This window comes from Microtus oregoni, unplaced genomic scaffold (genome assembly GCF_018167655.1).
Source record: "Microtus oregoni isolate MIOR12 unplaced genomic scaffold, Mior012 000007F_ref0000211, whole genome shotgun sequence".
NCBI classification, from domain to species: domain Eukaryota; kingdom Metazoa; phylum Chordata; class Mammalia; order Rodentia; family Cricetidae; genus Microtus; species Microtus oregoni.
The window spans coordinates 52,283,335-52,304,424 of NW_024543066.1; the positions used below are offsets into that span (position 1 = coordinate 52,283,335).

General features: G+C 51.2%; 1 protein-coding gene and 1 non-coding gene across 2 annotated transcripts; both read left to right on the forward strand.

The window, feature by feature from the left end:
- The first annotated feature begins 5,081 nt into the window (after window positions 1-5,081).
- Window positions 5,082-9,593, forward strand: Crabp2 (cellular retinoic acid binding protein 2). The gene is made up of 4 exons (XM_041656412.1): window positions 5,082-5,266; window positions 8,391-8,569; window positions 8,756-8,872; window positions 9,253-9,593. The coding sequence occupies exons 1-4, from the start codon at window positions 5,197-5,199 to the stop codon at window positions 9,301-9,303; spliced, it is 417 nt and encodes a 138-aa protein (XP_041512346.1). The 5' UTR covers window positions 5,082-5,196; the 3' UTR covers window positions 9,304-9,593.
- An 11,174-nt stretch (window positions 9,594-20,767) lies between these two features.
- LOC121451134 lies at window positions 20,768-20,886 on the forward strand. Its single transcript, XR_005974668.1, has one exon. It is a non-coding gene; the product is annotated as a 5S ribosomal RNA (ribosomal RNA).
- Window positions 20,887-21,090: the final 204 nt, after the last annotated feature.

Here is a 21,090-nt window from a genome sequence, read left to right on the forward strand (position 1 = left end):
AGAGGACAGATCATTACACCCCCTTCTGTCTCTCTGCCTCTCTCTCTCTGCTCTTCTCCCCTTCGGAGACCTGCGGCACGGTCTCGTTGCGTGGCCCATCAGTCTCTCCTCGTGGGACTGGCTGCCCCATCGAGGTCTCTCACCCACCGTGCAGCTCCCTGCTTGGGACTCCCTGCCTCTCGTGGACCACTGCAGCCATTTGGGGAACTGCGCTATCCCTGTCTGGGACTGGCAGCTCTCGGGACCCGCAGCCTGCCGCCCCTTCGGGTACCTGCAGCATTTTACTTAACCCATAACTGCTAGCAACTATGAAATCCAGAAAATACTGGCCTCTCTGATTCCCCAGGGACATGTTCTTGCCAATCCCCAAGCTCCAGAGCTCCCGCTATGGCTTGGCCCAGGTCAGTAGGGGAGTGGCAGGCAGGAGAAAGTTGGGAACATCATTTGGACAGCATACTGCTCTGCTAGGCTAACAAGTTCACAGGCCTCAGGCCCATGCCCTCTGGGAGTGAGGGACCAGAGGAGGTACGGCTGGTTCTGGCACAGTTTAGTTTTTCTTTGACAGCTGGCATTTCCAAAACTGGTACCCACAGAGAGGAAAATCAGAACTTGCCACTTCAAACATCTTTCCCCCATCTTGTTCATGCTGCCCAGAACAAACTATTAGATGTAGGTCAGTATGGAGCCTCCTCGCCCACCCCTGCCTACTTACCAGTTCTCTGACTTTGCTCTCAGAAGGGATAGGAGTGCAGGTGAAGAACAAGGCCCTGGCCTGGCTAAGGAACCAGACTCTGAATTCTATTTTTTTTTAATCTGAACCTTTATTATTACTTATTTGTTGTGTCTGTGCTTGGCTGCATGTATACTGTGCATGCCTGGTGCCCAGGAAGGTCAGAAGAGGATATCAGATCCACTAGACCTAGAGTTAGAACAGTTTGTGAGCCACCATGTGGGTGCTCTTAGCCATCTCCATGCCCAGACTAAAGTCGGGTAACCCTGCTAATCTCTGCTTGTCCAAGATTACAGGGTGGAAGGAGGAGCCTCCAGGAACCAGATAATTTCAGAGTACAGGAAATCAGAGGAGGGTCCCGGGTCCCAGCTCTTTTTCTGTTTCCTACTTTCAGAGGGCAGGAAAGCAGCACCAGGGAGGTGACAGGATTGGGGTTCTCTTGGGCAAAGTGGCAGAGTTGTGTGTCCTTTTCAGAACAGGCCACTTCCCCAAATGCCATAAAACCCACCCACCCTACCTGTTGGACTTGCCCATGGCTATAACCCATCCCCCTACCCTGGCTGCTAGGACTGGGTGTAGGACAATGTTAGTGCAGATGGATATAGTACTAGGAACCAGCCCTCAGGGCCAACCCAAGTGTAACTGCAGGTCAGTCTCCATGCAGGGGACCGAGACTCAGTCTGGACATGTCCTCAGCCAGTGCATCCCTACCCCACCCTCTTGTCTTCCTGGCTCAGCCAGCCCAACCCAGCCCAGCCCTGAGGAGAGCGTTGGCAGCTGGAGCTGGGAAAAGCACGGCAGAGCCAAGAACAATAGAGGCCCCGCCTGGGTGCAGCACAGACCCTCTTCTGGCTCAGGGTAGCCCCTCCTTCTGCCCGAGCCCTTCCTATTGTTTCCTCTCAGACCCTACTTTCCTCCCTTTGCCAGACCCCAGGCTAGCCCCGCAAGTCATTGCATCCTCTGCCTTTGGGCAGGACCTTCCCTTAACCTCAGTTTCCTCAGGGTCCTCTGTCCTCCGTTCCTAGCTCTCAGGGAGTTCCCTCCTGAACCCAAATGTTTCTGGGAGGTGAACTGCTTCCTTCCTAGGTTCCTGACCCTGTCTTTCAGCTTTGGGGCTGTATTGCCCTCCATTCTGCCTCAATGACAAAGGCTTGGTCTCTAAGCCAGGAGACAGAAGGCACAAGAGTCCCTTTTGCATGGAGGACTCTAATGGAACAGAGAATGCTGGATCTAAGCTCTCTGTGCAGTGGAGTCCTGAGGGTGCGAGGACTCAGGAGACACAGCCTCTCTTCTGGCACAGAACCTCACCACCACCGCTGTACAAGTGCCCAGCCCAGCCCGGCTGACTTTCGTTTTGGATGTCCAAGTGGACAAACACTGACCTAATAGCGGCTCTGAGTGAAGTCATGCGCCAGTACTAACCTTGGCAGAGAATCTCTGTAGTCCTGGTTGGGGGTGAGTGTAGGGACTTTGTGACTTTCCTATTCCACCCCCCAGTCAGCCATGGCCCCATCCATGATGGCCTGGGTGGTTCCTTTCTTCCACACAGCCTCATGAGAAGACATGTAGCAGACAGAGGTGTCTCCTGTTCCAAGCCCCCCACCCCTGCACTGCAGTCCTCCAGCACACTCTACACGACCTATACTTGTTCCCTGCTGCCATTCAGCCCATCTCTGCTCCTTCCTCCTAGCCGCACAATGGAACAAAGCACCAGAATGTTCCTTCACTCTTCTGAGCTTGCCTGTTTCTTCCCCCACTTCACCCTCAGCTTGCTCCTGCTTTCCTAGTATATCTCCAAACTCCTGGAGGGAGAGGGAGCCCCAAGACGGGTGTAATCATGAGAATGGGGTCACCTGGGGGCAGAGCTGCAGCAGATTTGGCTATAATTGAAAAGCCAGAGGCACTGGTAAATTCCTTTCCTTATTGATCCCAGTGGGAAATTAAAGCCAGTAGTGGGGCATAGAACTCTTATTGGCTGCAGCTCCTCCCATCCAACCGCTCTGGAGCCCTAGCCCCTGCCCCTTGTCGGTTGCATCCCCCATCCATCTCTGCCAGCCCTCCTAGTGCCTTCCAGACCCCCTCATTCCCCAGCTGCTCGCTTGAGCACCCCAGCTATTCCCCTGGAATAAAGGGCTGTTGGAGACTGAAACCCCCAGCCCTAGTTACTCGACATATGTCCCCACCCTCACTCTCCTTCAGCAAAGTTGGGGTGCTTGGAGCTCTGGCCCTAAACTGCCAAACCACAAACACATCTGGAAAGAATTCCCTGCCCAGTCCCACTTCCCTTTGTCTTACTTCTGTCTCTGGAAATCCTAGCCAGTTGCTAGAGGAGGCGGTGGTGGGGAAGAAGTATAGGGAGTGGGCCCAGGGCTCCCACTCCCAAGCTCCAGCTTCTGTGGCTCTTCATCTGGCCTGTGATCCTCAGAACTATCCCAGGCCTCCTTTCTAGGCTACCTAAGTGTCTTGACCCTGGTGGCCAGCAGTAAGGTTCTCAAGGCTCCTGGAAAGAGCGAGGGCTTGTCCTGCCCTTTTCTTTTGCATGAGGGAGAATGCCACCCAAGTAAGAGAATGGGCTCTCCTGCCTATGGGCTCCAGGAGTCTGGAGATGAACACAATGACCAGTTGAAGAGGTAGGGACACTGGAGGGGAGGGCAACAGGCTCCTGTTTTCTGCCTTGTTCTCTCCTCATTTCTTGGGTTAGAAGCCATATTTCACTGTCAGAACTTAAAATTCCTTCATTGTACCTACAGCAAGGCGACACTGGGGGCAGGGCACGGGCGGGGGGGGGGGGGGAGGGGGGGAGGTTGTTATCCAGCCTGCACTCAGAACGTCCCCTTTTCTCTCCAGCTCTGCAGCTGTCTGCGGTGAAACTGCTCGACCTGGAGTCCTCTTTCTTCCAGAAGCCTATGCCCCCTATGTTGTCCCCTCCGTCCCCAATGAGCTCTCCCTTTTAAAATCTGTAGCCTGAGACTCAGGCCAAAGTGTCCCACTCCCTTCTGGGTGGTGGAGAATTCGGGGGCGGGGGCGGTCTAGAAGCCCTTCTGATAGGCAACCTCTCTTCTTCATCCTCCCAAGTTTTCAACACACCATTATTTGGGGATTGCCTCGACGTGGGCCTGAGTGGCTGGACACCGTCTGGCCTGGCTTTGAGGTTAATCCTCCAGGCCCAGTCCACAGCTCAATTTGATTCCCTCGAAAGCCTGCTAGTCTCCGGTTCACTGGGTCCAACCTTGGCCACGCTGACGAGGAGGGGCCAGGCAGGGACCTTGTTTAAGATCCTGGGGGCGGGGAGGGGGGGCATGTAGGAAGGATCCCGGGAGGCTAGTGGTGGATCTGAAGCAAGGGCGAGAGCTTCCCGCGTGCCTCCAGGCCCTGCCTGTCGTCTCTGCTTCCTGATTTCTAGGCCTTTCCACTGGAGCTTCACCCACTTAATAACCACCCGCAGAGGGGCCAGGCCCGCCTGGCTTTCTGTTCAGTGTGGGGACGTCGCACACCGAGACCCACCCCCTTCCCTGCGCAGCCAGCCTTCCCCCAACCCCAGTGGCATCTCCGCGCACAGGAGCCTCCGCGTCCTCCTCCGCCTCCTTGTGGCCCAGGGGGCCGGGGGAGCAGAGCCGTTGAGAAAGCTCCTTAATAAAAAGTCGTGTCAAGTGATTGGCTGTGACCTCTGCCCTCCTAGCCTCGCGCCCGGGGGCTCCAGTTTAACCCTTCGTTGTCCGTCCAGTGCTTGAGGAGGAATGAATGAGTTGCCTTGTGCTCACTTCAGGCGTTACCAGGTACTACTCGAACCCAGAGCTAAGTCGGGGTGGAGGAGAGAGCGGCAACTCCCAGTCACCCAAAGGAACGCCTGAATTCTAAGCCTGATCCAGTTCAGGCTCCAATGGGGTCCGAGTTCGACTGCCAGTTGCCGGGCCCCAGTTCCTGCTCAAGTGGGGTCTCCAGATGTCTGGCGCCGAGCTGTCCAGAGCACCGAGTTTGTAGAGGGCTCATAGGAACTGGCGAAACGGGACCTGTGTTTGTCCTTCAGGCCGTGAGAGCGGAGCATCCATGACTAGGCGAGGCGTGCCCTGTTCTTGCCATAGCATAAACCCTGTGCTTGTCTTCTGACGCTTCCCTGTCCGCCTACCGATGTGGGAGAAGGGTATCTTGGCCCTTAGAGAACCACAGACCCACCCACAGTTCTAGAAACAGGCGGATTCGGGAATGGATGGGGATGAGGTGGCCACAAAGCAGGGCCCCCAGGTGGGGTGGGGGCGGGGCGGGGGCGGGGCCGCCTTATGCACCAGCTGGGTATAAAAGGCTAGAGCGCCCGCGCCCAGCGGCTGTGCGATTGTCTTCCGCGCGGCTCGGACCCCGGGTGGAAGGATTAATTTTGTAAAGGGGACAGAGAAGTAGTTTTGGGCTAAAGAACGCAGCGTCCAGTGCCCCAGCTGAGGATCTAAAGAGAAAGCCACCTTGCTGCCACTATGCCTAACTTTTCTGGCAACTGGAAGATCATCCGATCGGAAAACTTTGAGGAATTACTCAAAGCTCTGGGTAAGGAGGTTTTCGAGCGTTGGGAAGGGGGCAAGAAGGGCGTTGGAGTCCTTGAAGCTGAGGAAGTGAAGGCCTCAAAGAAAAGGAGGACTAATCAGGGGTGGGTGCCTGGGAGTCTGCGTCCCAGAAAAGGGGCGTGTCGGATACCCAGGGTCTGGGGCATCAGGCCCGGGACTCTGAAATCCTATTTTCTGAGGCTGGGCGCCCACCAGTGCCAGCTTCAACAGTGACTCAGAGGCTGTGAATCAAGTAGAAACCAGAAGCACGAGATTAGTCTGTGTAGGGGTTGGGGAGGGGCGTTGGCTAGCCTCGCCGCCTTGACCTGCTGACCAGGGAGGGCACCTGGCCCAGCTCTGAGAATCCGGTATACAGGCAGGGAGCCCTAGGAGACATTCCAAGCTCTTTCCACGTACCCAATCCCCGCGACAGGTCCCTGACTCCCAACACTTGGCCCCGCCCACCAGGTGGTCCACCGCTCTAGCTCCCTGACCCTCCCCCACTTGCTTGCACTTTCCACTCTGTTTTCCCGACCCCACCCCCACCTGTGAGACAAATATTTTCCTACAGCAAACGGCTCCAAAGCCCTAAAATCGCTCTGGACAATTACCACTTTCTTAGATTTCAACAAATGTTATCGTGTGAAACACCAATCCCCATTTCCGAAAGTTCCTTAGTCAGGGACCAGCTGCACCCCGAGCAGCTGGGCTGTTAGCCAAGGGTGGGAACACAGACTCCACTAGATGGGCCCTTCGGACCTAACCTGCCCACTTCTGCTGCCCTTCCAGGACTGGCCTGGAAGGTGAAGGAAAGGAGAGACTTCTGAGGGGAGATGGAGTTAGCCACCCCAGGGAGTGGAAACAGCTCCAGAGCCTTCCATTTCTGGACTGACTGGAGAGGAACCCCGGTTGGGCTGGGAAGCAAGGGGGGGGGGTACCCTTTGAAGAGCTAGGGACTGTACAAGAGCAAGTCTGGGGCTCAAAGGAATGTCGCGAGGGGAGGGCAGCAGGGCCTCAGTTCTCGTCTTTCCTTACTGTTAGTCAGCTCTTTGTGTCAGCTAGCCGCAATGTGTCTTAGCGTCATCCCCATTTTTCTTGCTCCTCCCTTGCTGGAATTAAAGATCAAAGGGCAGAAATTTTCTTTTCAGAAAATCTATTGCCATTTCCTCCCCATTTGCTTTGAATTCTGGACCCCCTCCCTGGTGGATGTGGGAGCCTGGCGTCACCCCCAGGTTCCAGCAGAGAGAAAGGCCCAACCCTGTTATCTGCCTTCAGATTGTTTGTCCTCCCTGTAGGGTCTCTTAGAGCCACGCGACTTGCTAGGGGGCAGATTGAAAACAGACCTGTTATACAAACTGTCCTGTGTCAGCCCAGGTCATCTGAGTCAGGCCCCCAGCTCTGCAGGCACCAAGGATTGGGTGGAAGGCGGTGTCTTCTGAACCCAGGCTCTGCAGACTCCTTAGTCCCTGCTCTTTTGTTCTCCGCTTTGGTTTTTCCAGACAGGGTTTCTCAGCAGCTATAGAGCCTGTCCTGGAACTCGCTATGCAGACCAGGCTGGCCTCGAACTCATAGAGATCCAACTGCCTCTGCCTCCCAGTGCTGGGATTAAAGATGTGTGCCACCACCACCTGGCAATGCTATTCAATGGTCGATATTATGGAGGACGCTCCTGGTTCACCATGGTAGTCAGGGCAACACAGCAGGTCTTGTGTTGGGTCTTGTGTTGAGACTCATGAGTCGGCCTTGGGACTGAGTGCAGTGTCAGCTTTCCACTCAGAAACTGTTGCAGAGCTATGGAATGTGTGTGTGATAGCAATGGCAGTTTGAGTGTCTTGCCCCCTGATGTACCCTTGAAGGGTTGGTTCTTCTTCACCAACAGACTTGGAGAGGTTGGGGTAGAGCCTTGTTTTGGTGCCCCTACCTTCTGGTTGTGTCCGCAGAGGGGTGTTCTCCATCTACATAGGCCTCTTCATAACTGGGGACAAGGAAGGGACAGTATATGAAGACACAGAGACCCTGAATATACAGAAGCCAAGTGGGAAGGCCTAGAGGATCGTGGGGCTTGAGACCTCAGAGTGAGGAAGGGGACACTACCCTTTTCTTCCCCCTTGCTCTTCTCAGGACAACAGAGCATTCCTTTGAAGACCTCCTGGAAAGATTGCAGAAGCCCCAGAGGCTGTCTGGCACAGGGACCCTTGTCCAAGCCTAGTTTCGACTTCTTGTTTGTTTGCATATATTACTTGCACAAAATAATGGGTTTCACTATGTTCTGGTTTCTTTCTTTCTTTCTTTCTTTCTTTCTTTCTTTCAGAACAGGGTTTCTCTGTATAGCCTTGGCTGTCTTCTTGCTCTGGAGACCAGGCTGGTCTCAATTTCAGAGATCTGCCTTGCTCTGCCTCCCGAGTGCCGGGATCAAAGGCATGTGTCATCACTACCTTTGTACCTGACCTTGTGAATCCTAAATTCTTAAACACGGAGCCATAGGACCATTTGAAGAAGCTACTGTCCATTTGATAGTTAAGGGGTGTGAAGCTGAAGAAAGTTAAGCTTTCTGCTCAGAGTCACTCAGCTTGGAGCGGGGAGTATCTCAGCTTCTAGAACTTACTCCCCAAGCCTCTGGCTTTCTACAGAGAGAAGTATCTTTCTCAGTTGAGAATCTGTTCCTCATTTTTGGGAGGGGTAGAGACTGCAAATGAGGACCCAACCTCATACCAAGCAGGGTGGACAGCTGGGACAGAGAGGAAAGTAACCTTGCTTGCCTAGCTTACTGCACGTGGGCACAGGACATTTAGTAACTCTGATAAGACTACCTCGGCCGGTCCCTGGAGCCAGGTGTTGAAAGGCCAGAGTGCGGTAAATTGAATTCTTGTCAGGAAGCCCATGGGGGAAGCTGCCCTAAGGATGCTAGGAGTGGGGTGCTGAGACTTGGTAAGTCCCATCCACTACTGGCCGTAGCCCAGGTAGTATTCTCTACCTCTCCTCTCTCTCTTCTCTCTCCTCCCTCAACCTCTAGCCTTTCACCACTGCCGCCTCTATCACCATCCCCAACCCCCTCACCCACCCCCCCACACCATCAGGGCTCACTGTCTCAGGCAGGGTGTGACAGGGCCACTCTTCTCTCCCTGCAGGGGTGAACGTGATGCTGCGGAAGATCGCCGTGGCTGCAGCATCCAAGCCAACAGTAGAAATCAAACAGGAGGGTGACTCTTTCTACATCAAAACTTCCACCACTGTACGAACCACAGAGATTAACTTCAAGATTGGGGAGGAATTTGAGGAGCAGACTGTGGATGGGAGAGCCTGTAAGGTGAGGAAGAGGGAGCCCTGCCCCCATCCCAGCACCTACTTATGCTTCTCAGTGTCCAGTTTCCCTAGACTCTCGTTAGAGAGTCTCTAGGAAGTGTAGGGTGCTGGAAAGGGATCTCTAGTCTCCCTTCCATTTGCATTAACCCTTACTGTGAGCTCAACTCATTTGGCCTCTGATCCCTTCCAGAGTTTGGTAAAATGGGAGAGTGAAAACAAAATGGTGTGTGATCAGAGACTTCTGAAGGGAGAGGGCCCCAAGACCTCCTGGACCAGAGAACTGACCAATGATGGAGAGCTGATCCTGGTGAGCCCCGCCCCACCCATCCCCTAGAAGACCCCTGCTGCCTTCAGTCTTCTCTGTCAGGCCCCAGACTGCAGCAGGTTCAAAAGTGACTGTGGTCACTTTCCTCAGCCTCCTGATGGGGCTGTTTGGAAATGCTAACCCTTTCTGTGCAACAAAGGTGTGCCCAGGGGAGTTCACAGTTTCCCAACAGGCTGTCCCTGACTGCCTCTGGACTCCAGGAGGAAGTGGGTTTCTGCTTGATCCCTAGCAACGATGCCCAAGCAGTCTTGCATCTGCTCTTACCTATTTGGGCTTGGAAGTAAAGCTGTCTACTTCTCAACCCTCCCTTACAAAACCAAGGCTACAGGTGCCTCACCAGCTAACTACCTCTGTCCTTCCAGACCATGGCGGCAGGAGACGTCGTGTGCACCAGGGTCTACGTCCGAGAGTGAGTGCTTATCGTTCCAAGAGCTGCGAGAAAAAACTTCTTCCCCTCCCTTTACGGGCTAAGCTCCCTCCCTGGTCTATCTCACCAGCTAGCTCTCCCCTTACTCCTGAAGGTCACTCTTCCTCCCTTCCTCCAGCCTTTTGTTCTTTGCCTCCTCTGTGCCAGAGAGGAGTTGACTACAAAAGCCTGAAACCCCTTCCACCGCTTGAGCCCTCCCAGGTCAGCAGGCTCAGTTCCATCCAGGGTCCTTCCTGGAGAAGACTGTCTCTCTGGCCTCAGTTCTTTATCCTTGTAGTCCATATGGTTTAGAATATTTATTTGTTGATTTTATTAAAATATTTTAAAAAGTAAAATCCTGTGGTTCCCTGGGCAGTGGCAACAAGGTGTTGCTGTTTCCCTTTCTGAAGTGCAGTGGGAGAGGGTGCTGTCCCAGCAGGTCAGCCATGTGCAGTGTGCCCCACTTGCCTGCCATGAGTGTCTCCTCTGTTCTCTTCCCCAGCCCTGGCCCCCTAATCAGACTTCTAGGGCAGTGACTCCCACTCTCTCCACCTGTTTTTCATAGTGGCGACATGCACTGGCTTCCCACACGGTTTCAGATGAGCCATTACCATTCGCAGGCTGACCTTGCTCTTATCTAGTCTCTCAGAGAGGGCTCTCCTGCCAGTCAGCACCCTGTATCTGCCAGTGTCCTTCCTCTACACCTCCAGACATCTCACATACCCTTTGCGCTCCTGGCTTCCCCATCTCCCAAACTCCTTAGGTGCTCCTGAGTCTGCAGAGTACATATTCAGGTGTTCCAAAGGTGTGGTCACAGGCAAGTTACTCAAACATCTGTGGGCCTCTTTTGTTTTTAGAACACAAAACTATCTTAAAGCATGGTGGCTTATACTTTTAATCCCAGCATGCGGGAGACTGTAGCAGTCAGTGAGTTCAAAGCCAGCCTAGTACAGTGTGACTCCCATCTCAAAAGAACAATGACAGAGCTGGGAAGATGGCTTAGCGGGTAAGTGCGTGTTATGCAAGCATGAGTACTCAAGTTTGGATCCTTAGAACTCACATGGCATAGCTGGGGATGGTATAGCTAGATGTAGTAGCATTCTTTCAGGGAGGTAGGAGACAGACAAAGGCTTCCCTGGGGGCTCATGGGCTAGACGGGTGGAGAGAGTGATGAACAAGAGAACCTATTTCAAACAAAGCGGAAGGCAAGAACTGACACCTGAGGTTATCCTCTGACCTCCACTTGTGACATGTTATGTGTCTGTTTTCATACACACATGTGCGGACACACACGCTCAAACACAAACAAACATACATCACCACCACCACCAAAGACAAAAACAACTCAGGACTGGACATAGCTTACATAGTACTAGAATACTTGCCTAGTAGTATGCCCTGAGTTTTATCCCTAGTACAGTTGAGGTTCGCACTATGTTTAGTGGCAGAACACTTGCCTAGCATGTGCTAGACCTGGAGTTCCACCCCCACCACCACAAAGCCCAAACCAAACCCCACAAACTTGCATGATATCTGGCTTATGTACTAGTAAATTCTCCCTGGGTCCAAAGTCTCAAAGACTGTCGCTGCCCTCCTTATTCCTCTATCTTGAGTATTTGCACTGTCCACACTCAACCTTGACCTCATCAAAATGAGCTCCAGATGCAGTCAAGCTTACAGAGTCACAGCCTGGGACACGGACAGAGACATTCTCTACCCAGTTCATCTCTTCACATCGGAAGCCTTGATTAGGCTCTGATTAGACTGCAGGACTGTCCTGGGGCCAGTCACTATCAACAGGGCACAGGTCTAGTGGTGGGTCATAGCTGGACATGAATTACACACGGCCAAGGAACAGGTGGGATACTGATAATTCCTCAGAAACCCAAAGGGTAGAAAGGCATTTTTTTTTTCCAATGAAGAAGGTCACTATGATTCCACAGTTTCTAATCCACAAAGCAGTGTTTATAAACACTCACAAGGTGCTAGAGTTAAAGAAAATCTCATGAGAAATGCAAATCAAAACAACTCTGAGATTCCATCTTACATCTGTAAGAATGGCCAAAATCAAAAACACTGATGACAACTTATGCTGGAGAGGTTGTGGGGGAAAGGGAACACTTCTGCGTTGCTGGTGGGAATGCAAGCTGTTACAGCCCCTTTGGATATCAGTATGGCAATTTCTCAGAAAATAAGAAAACAACCTTCCTCAAGACCCAGCAGTATCACTTTTGGGTATATATCCAAAGCATGCTCAATTGTGTCACAAGGACATGTGCTCAACTATGTTCATAGCAGCATTGTTTGTCATAGCCAGAACCTGGAAACAACCTAAATGCCCCTCGACCGGAGAATGGATAAGGAAAATGTGGTACATTTACACAATGGAGTACTACACAGCAGAAAAAAATAACAACAATTTGAATTTTGCAGGAAAATGGATGGAGCTAGAAAACATGATATTGACCAGTCGGTGGTGGCGCATGCCTTTAATCCCAGGACTCGGGAGGCAGAGGCAGGAGGATCTCTGTGAGTTCGAGGCCAGCCTGGTCTAGAAGAGCTAGTTCCAGGACAGGAACCAAAAGCTATGGAGAAACCCTGTCTCGAAAATAAAAAAAACAAAAAACAAAACAAAACAAAACAAAACATGATATTGATTGAGGTAACCCAGACACAGAAAGACAATTATCACAGGTACTCACTCATAGGTGGTTTTTAAACATAAAGCAAAGAAAGCCAGCCTACAAACCACAATCCCAGAGAACCTAGACAACAATGAGGACACTAAGAGAGACTTACATAGATCTAATCTACATGGGAAGTAGAAAGTAGGAAAAGACAAGATCTCCTGAGTAAACTGGGCGCATGGGGACCTTAGGGAAGGGCTGAAGTGGGGAGGGGAGAGGCAGGGAGGGGAACAGAGGAAAATGTAGAGCTCAATAAATATCAATAAAAAATGTATAAAAGAATCTCATGAAGCACTTAGCAATGGGAAGTTTTCAAAAAATAATGGTTTAGAGCCAGACCTGATGGTGCTGGGGGTGCCGGCAGGAGGATCAGGGGTTCGAAGCTAGCTTAGAATACTTGAAACTCGGCCATAATAAAACTAAACCAAAAATGATGAGTTCAACTAAGCTTAACAATGCACAGCTGAGTTCCTGGTGTATGGGACGCTAAGGCAGAAGCAATGACTCCAAGTCAGAGGCCATCCTGCTCTACACAGGGAATTCCAGGACAGCCAGGGCTACACAGAATGACTCTGTCTCAAAAACATTCGAAAAAAAGCAGTGTGGCGGTTTCTCAGGAAATTCGGAATCAACTTATCCCTGGACCCAGCAATACCACTCTTGGGAATATACCCAAGAGATGCCCTATTATACAACAAAAGTATATGCTCTACTATGTTCATAGCAGCATTCTTTGTAATAGCCAGAACCTGAAAACAACCTAGATGCCCTTCAATGGAAGAATGGATGAAGAAAGTATGGAATATATACATATTAGAGTATTACTCAGCAGTAAAAAACAATGACTTCTTTAATTTTGCATGCAAATGGACGGAAATAGAAAACACTATCCTGAGTGAGATAAGCCAGACCCAAAAAGAGGAACATGGAATGTACTCACTCATATTTGGTTTCTAGCCATAAATAAAGGACATTGAGCCTATAATTCGTGATCCTAGAGAAGCTAAATAAGAAGGTGAACCCAAAGAAAAACACATAGTCATCCTCTTGGATATTAACCTTCATCAGGCAATGAAAGGAGACAGAGACAGAGACCCACACTGGAGCACAGGACTGAAATCTCAAGGTCCAAATCAGGAGCAGAAGGAGAGAGAGCACGAGGAAGGAACTCAGGACCGCGAGGGTGCACCCACACACTGAGACAATGGGGATGTTCTTTCGGGAACTCACCAAGGCCAGCTGGCCTGGGTCTGAAAAAGCATGGGATAAAACCGGACTCACTGAACATAGCGGACAATGAGGACTACTGAGAACTCAAGAACAATGGCAATTCTAGGATCAATACGTGATCCTACTGCACGTATTGGCTTTGTGGGAGCCTAGGCAGCTTGGATGTTCACCTTAATAGATCTGGATGGAGGTGGGTGGTCCTTGGACTTCCCACAGGGCAGGGAACCCTGATTGCTCTTCAGGCTGACGAGGAAGGGGGACTTGATTGGGGGAAGGGGGGAAATGGAGGCGGTGGCGGGAAGGAGGCAGAAATCTTTAATAAATAAATTTTAAAAAGTTCCAAAACAAAAAAGGCTAATGAGAAAACTCAACAGGTGAAAACAAACGCTGCGAAGACTTGGCAACCCGAGTTTGGTCCCTGGAACCCATAGTGGAAGAACCAGCTTCTGAATGTTGTCCTCTGACATTGTGTGCCATGGGATGCTCAAACCTTGCTCACACCACACACTAATAAATACACGAAACACTGTTCTTTTGGCCAACCCATACACTAACACTGAATGAAGCATATCATATTTCTCAGAACATCAAAAGAGGTGGTTTCTACTTCTCTGATTCACTCTGCATAATTCTATGGAAATCTTCAAAATGTTATTATTTTAGCAAGGGGTTGCAGGTCGGCAACAGAGCACATATTCAATATGTACAAAGCCTAGGTTCCATCACCCGCATTCAAAACCAGAAACAAATCAGACTAAATAAAACAATAATTACCGTAGCTACCTCTTCATGTCCAAAAGGAAATATAAACCAGTATTAGATGACCTTTAAGTGGCCCTTACCCTTTCTGCATTCAGCTCCTTCAAGAAGGCTTGTAATCTTATCCACCTGTAGTCCCTCTGTGTGTCTCCCTAGCTTGGTTCTGGGTAGTGCAACAGCCTTCTTCTCAGTTGGTATTGTCATTTTAATCTCCATTGCTTCCTTTCCTAGAAGGTCAGGGTGATTTGGGGCCAGGTACAGGCTTTGAAACGGGTTTTAGGTGTTTGATTTGGCTCCTAGGAGGAATTGGAGGTTAGAGAAATGGAAGAGCCTGGTGCAATGTTTGGGCCCAAGGTAGAGAAAAGTATAGTAGAGAATGTGGATTCCCTCTGCAGATGGGATGAATTGGAGAGGTGTGTTTACTGAGGATGGCCTTGGGACACCTGTCTTTTACGTTTTCCCAAATTGAAAAAAAAAATTCTGTTGAGAACTGGCTGCAAAAAGGATCTTACTCTCCCAGCACTCAGATGCAGGGGAATCTCTGTGAGCTCGAGGCCAGCTTGGTCTACAGAGTGAGTTCCAGGACAGCCAGGACTGTACAGAGAAACCCTGTCTCAAAAACCAAACAAACAAAACAAAACAAACAAACAAATAGGGTCCTTCTCCCTCTGGCTTCTTGCTGGAGTTCACAGCTCAGCTCCAAGCTTTAGTTTCTTTCTTTCTTCCTACCTTGTCCTCAGCCTTCAACATGGCCTCTCCTCTGCCTGCCATTGGTTCTGGGGTCTGGAGCTCAGTGGTCTGATTATAGGCTCCTCAGGGTCATGCACTTCCTGAGAGCTATGCGGTTTGTCCCTCTGGCCCTTTCCCGGGGCTCTGTCAGAGTTAGGGACACAGGGACGGTACAGTCCTGGTTAGGGTGTTCCCCCTGACACTCCAACTTCCTGCCCTGCTGCAGTGGCAGAGCCTCTTTTCCCCACCTTACCTGAGTAAGTCTTCCTTACTCAACAGAGCTGCTGGGAACAAGGCCCTTAAAGGGGCCCTCCACTATCACATCCCTGAGATGAGATTCTGGTATGGCCTTTTCTCTCTGAAACCCAAATTTCCAAGACTTCAATCATAGGAGGACCAAGACGGCAGAGTGCCTCAAACAAAATGGCATCCAGGAAGCCAGAAAGAGAAAGGACAGAGACAAGGGAAGGGAAAGAGGCCTGTGTGAGGAGATGGCAAGGATACTGCCAGGCACTGGCAGTCAGGCGAGAAGTGGAGCCAAACCCTTCTGTTTCTGCCCTCCAAGAGACAGAAGCTTGAAATCAAGGAAGGGCTCCATTAATGACAAAACTTAGAGATCGTGGGCACAGATGAAAAGCCCAGAGAAGATCCAGAACAGGGCTTGGTGGACCTCTTAGGTCCCCAGCATCATACAACACCAGACAGCAATATCACGTGTGATGTTGATGACCAAGGTAGATGAGCCCGCAGGCAGGAAAGCGGAGCTAGAGTCAGGAAGTCATGAGAAATAAAGAGTGGCAAGCTGCCGGGCGGTGGTGGCGCACGCCTTTAACCCCAGCACTCGGGAGGCAGAGGCAGGCGGATCTCTGTGAGTTCGAGATCAGCCTGGTCTACAAGAGCTAGTTCCAGGACAGGCTCCAAAGCTATAGAGAAACCCTGTCTAGAAAAACCGAAAAAAAAAAAAAAGTGGTAGGGTGGGGGAAGTATGGGAAGAATAGCGCGCGCACACATACACATGCACATATACACACACATACATGTACACATGACCTAGAAGGAGAGCAAAAAATAGAAGGAGAGGGAGAAAAAGTCAAAGAATAAGAGAGAAAACTTGACAGGAAGACGAGGGTAAGAGAAAGTAAGGGGATCTGGCCTACAGAGGACTGAGATTTTCCAGAGGGGCAGGCGGGGGAAGGAAGGGCCAGGTCCTATGACCCCAGGGCCTGACAAAGAGCTTATGGCCCTTATTGGCCAAGATGGATGGGACTGGATGTCAGAGCCTTTGTGGTTTAGAAGAAAGGGCACTGCTCTCAGGAGGTCCAGAAGGGGTGGAGGTGTTCTTTCCTTCTCTGAAGGCGTTTTAGTGTTGGTGAGAATTGGGGAATGGGCTGAGTCCAACCAGGTGTTTCTCCAGGCTGGGCCATCTGTCCTGCTTGAGCAGGACAGGAGACAGGGTGGGGGTGTGGCTACAGAGAAAGTGTTCAGTTATAGGAAGCAGGGGCCAGTAAGGCAGAGAGAAGCCCCTGCAGAAGCTACTGGAAAGGGTGCCCTGTGCAGGTCTTCTCATCCTCCTTTGGGCCTGGCACTGCCCTTCTGACTTCCTGGCTTCCTCTTGGTTTTTCCCTGTTGGCGCTGCTAGTCGAGAAACCAGTTCTGTTCCTGCCTGGATAAGGATCTTAGGCTCTTTCCAGGCCACCACAGAAACCAGTCAGGTCAACTGCACCTGTGACAGCACCCTACAGCTGTGAGAACTCCCACCACACTCCACCCAACAGTGGCCTTACTTACTTCACCTTACCCATAGTGCCCTGCTCCGGGTAAGCCCTTTTCTCTACTACCGAAGTACCTGCTGGTGTCTACCTCGCCTCTTCCTGGAACCCATATTCTCTTTAGAGCAGGTGGGAAAAGGCAGCGCCCTCCCTCGGCTTTCCCTTGAATGCCCAGAAGCTGTTTCTGGCTCTGCTTCTGGCTACCCCTGTCCTCATTAGCTGCTTGACCTCCTTATAGCCCCTTCCCAGCTCCCCACAGCTGCTCCAATCAACTGCTCCCCTGAGCAGGCAGGGCGCCCTTGCACAGCCGCTGGCCTGAAGAGCTGACCTCACTTAACCCCAGCCCCCTTGGTCTCTTCATGAGCCATTCATTTCCCATGACACCCTGGCCTCTTTCTTAGCCTTTGGAAAACCACCCCTCACTCCTCAGGGAAAAGGTCAGCTCCGGGTTTTCTTCTCCCTCGTCAAAAATCTCTCCAGCCTGGGAGCCTAGCCAATTTGGATGTTCACCTTCCTAGACCTGGATGGAGTGGGGAGGACCTTGGACTTTCTACAGGGCAGGGAACCCTGACTGCTCTTCGGACTGGAGAGGGAGGGGAAGAGGAGTGGGGAGAGGGGGAGAGGGGCGGGAGGAGGGGGAGGGAAATGGGAGGCTGGGAGGAGGCAGAATTTTTTTTTTTCAATAAAAAAAAAAATCTCTCCAGCCCCTGACTTTGTCAGGCACCTAAAACCTCAGGACCCCCCTCCTTGTTCCTCTCTCAACTTCCCCTAGGGATCTGGCCATCATGGTGGGGGAGTACTAGAGCAGCAGATAGAGGATGCTCTGGAAGCATCTGGGGGTGTTAGGTGTTGAGCAGTGACTAGCCAGGTCCCAACTCCACCCCTTGAGGTAAGCCAGTGTGTCAGGCTAGGCCGGGGCTCCAGCTGGTGACTCAGATCCCAGCAGCCCACAGTTGGGCTGTCCTGAGCAGATTCTGTTCCCAGCAGTGGGGTCAGAGAACAGAGTCCAGAAGAAAGGGATCCCAGGATTCTGCTTTTCCTTTATGTTGAAAAAAAAAAAAAAAGAGTAAGGACTTAAGGACAAAGCCAGTGTGTGGTGGGGTCACTCAGATGTCAGGAAAACCCTGGGTCACGTGGGTGATATTACATGGTCCAGAACAAACCAGCTTGGTTCCAAAGATGCAGTAGACACCCCCCTTCATCTCCTTCCCCTCCAACAAGGGGAGGACTTTTTTGGGGGTGGAAAGGCATGTTGGTCATCCTCAGCAAGTCCCTGACTGTGGACGCCACACCCGTGCAGTCCCGTGCTGAAGGGGGAATCACCCAGCTGATGATTCAGGAGGAATCTGAAGCTGGCACTGACTTCTGCTAAGCAAAAGCCACCTTTCCCTGGCCCTGCCTGAGAGGGACGACTGGGGAAGGCTAGCCTGATGCTCTGGTGTCAGAGCGGGCACTTGTTGACTCGACTTCCCCTCTACCCTGTGAAATAATGGCTCCCGAGGGCCTGGCAAAGACATCCACCCTCTCCTCTCCTGGGGGGCCTGCTGGGCGCGCACCTGGTGCTGCTGAACGGTGAGCCCCCTCTCTGCTCTGCCAGCCTCTGGTAAGTTCCCCGTGCCATGCCTGACTCTCGTTTTGCCCCTTCCTCGCAGCGGCGGATAGAGGCTAAGTCTTTCACTGAGATCATTCTTCAGGCATCTTTCTCATTAACAGACCCCGACTCTCCGAGATCAGCAAGAACTGTGGAAACAGACGGAAAGGCCCAGTCAGGCCTAGCACTCCATCTTGGGGCAAGAACAAGCCCCATAGCTTAGCCGATGCCTAGGACTTTCCACCGCCTTCCAAGGTGTTTGAAATTTCCAAAACATTTGCAGTCCTTCTAAAGGCTAACTTTAGTTCAAAGGTTCAGCTAGCTCCTCAGCGGGATGAAACTGGGAGGACCAGGAAGAAAGGCGTGCAGACGATTAGATATTTTCTCCACTTTCCCTTTTCTCTTTGTCTTCTCTTTCCCAGCCCTACTCTTTACTTAATCCCCATTGAATTCACTGCTCCTGGCAGGGAGCCAGTATTGTTCCTGCCGACTCCGGTCTTCCCTCCTTCTTCCCACCCCGCGGTGGGGACCCACAACAGCCCCTGCGGTTTAGGGCACAGTCCCCACTCCTGGCCCCGCCCAGGTCTGGAAAGTCGTGAGTTTAGGTTTCTCATGGCCCCACTTATTCCGAAAGCCATTAGCTCGGGAAGTAACTGGGACGCCCCCCTCCCCTCAGCTGCTCGGCACCCAGCGGCCCTCGGGTCTCCCTGCTAGTTGAGCGAGGCTCTGCAGGCTAGCAGAGTAAACCACCGGGCTTGGCTGCAGCCCTCGGCTCATCCCTCGCTATTCGCCCGCTTTTTTTCTGCAGCTTCCGGTCTTGCTAGGGTCTAAAGCCCGCTCTGAGGATTGCCTGGGGCGGGACCAGGACGGGGAGAGAGAATAGAGGGTCTCCAGTCTCCCGGCGAGATAGATGCCTGCTCCCTGAACCGATTTCCAAACAGGCTTCTCCCTCCCTCTGGTGGCAGCTCTCTAAAACACAGCTGGTTTTTTTTGTTTGTTTGTTTGTTTGTTTTTAAAAATTTGTTAGTATACAAAGAAATAGGTTTCATTGAGAATTTTGACACAGATATATCGTTATACTTTGTTCTCATTTGTCGTGCCCCCACCTCCACTGCTCCCTCTTGCCAGCCCAATTCCTTAACTTCATTACCTCGAGAGATGCTTGGGAGTTAACTAAAGCACACTTCCAGGCGCGTCTGTCTGGAAGGAGGCACTATCCAAAAAGCTGGGAGCTAGATGTAGTCTGGCTGCCCTGAAACTCACAGAGATCCTGTCTCAAAATACAAACAAACAAACAAGCCTAAGAACAAACAAAAGCCAGTAAGAGAGGACCTGTATCAATGCCTCATTGGTTAAGAGCAGTTGCTGCTCTTCCGGAAGACTTGAGTTTCAAAACCATCTGTAACTCCAGTTTCAGGGGATTTAATGCCTTCTTCTGGCCTCTTCAGACATCAGGCGTACTTACAGTTCACAGACATACATACAGGCAAAACACTCATACACATGAAAAAGTCACACACACACACACACACACACACAGAGAGAGAGAGAGAGAGAGAGAGAGAGAGAGAGAGAGCAACGATAGGTATAGGTTCAGACCAGGTTGAACGGTAGAAGGAGCTAGGCTGATGTACTTGAGTGACAGCTGTAGCCAAGGCACCCACATAGAAAGGATAGAATTTAGTGCTCAGTAGGCTTCCTTCTCCTTCCCATTTTGTCCCATTTAACTCCCAGTCTTTTTGTTTTGTTTTTTGTTTTTCAAGACAGCTTTGTTTTTCTGTAGCTTTGGAGCCTGTACTGGAACGAGCTATTGTAGACCAGGCTGGCCTCGAACTCACAGAGATCCACCTGCCTCTGCCTCCCGAGTGCTGGGTTTAAAGGTGTGCACCACCACCTGGCCTTTTCTTGTACGATGCCTCTTCCCAGACACACCTAGAAGAGTGCTTTAGTTAACTCCCAAGCATCTATCAAGCTAATGAAGTTAGCACTGGCAAGAGGGAGAAGAGGAGAACAGTGTGTGTGTGTGTGTGTGTGTGTGTGTGTGTATCACACAAATGAGAACAAAATATAATGATATATATTTTTCAAAATCTCTCAACAAAACCTATGTCTTTGTATACTAACAAATTAAAAAAGATCAGCTGGGATGGAGCAATCAAGAGCCCTGGCTGCTCTTCCTGGGTTCTGCTCCCAGCACCCCATATAGTGACTGGCTCACAATTACCTGCAAGTCAAATTCTAGGGGCACTGGAGTTACAGGTAGTTGTGAATTATATGGGTGCTGAGAGCTGAATCCAAGCAGCAAGTGCTCTTATGAACCAGCCACCTCTCCTGAGCCCCCAGCCCTATAACTTCTAGGTGAAGAGACTGAGCACTGGGGAGGGGATAAGGTCATACCAGGTTCAGACATCTCTGCCCACTGCCTGCAATAATGCCCTGATATTTTGCCTTCTCTTGTCTCATGATATCATTCTTGGCATTTTTCAGAACGTTCTGGACACTTTGGGATATAGAAAAGTAATGTGTAGTAGTTTAGCATGTGTGTGCCCCCGTACTACAAATGTAGAGGACACCGTGGTCTCCAGTCCCATTCAGAAGCACTTACCCCAGAGTCAGGTGTGATGTGCACCCTTGTAATTCCAGCCCTAGGGACGCTGAGGCAGGAGGACAGTGAGTTAGAGGTTAGTTTGTCTCAAAAATAAAACAGTCTATGGCCATACCACCCTGAACGCGCCCGATCTCGTCTGATCTCGGAAGCTAAGCAGGGTCGGGCCTGGTTAGTACTTGGATGGGAGACCGCCTTGGAATACCGGGTGCTGTATAGGCTTTTTAAAATAAATAAATAAATAAAACAAATAAAAGAAAGTTCTTTATTTGCTAGTCAGGCTTGGGCCCCGGGAGAGAGACAGCAGAATGAATGTTGGCTTCACTCTGTGAAAGGGTTCTCCTGCCTTTTGACTACCCTTTGGTGGTCCCCCTCCAGACACTGTGGTTGGTCTCTCTTGGCTGCGGTCTTCCTGGGATGAGGC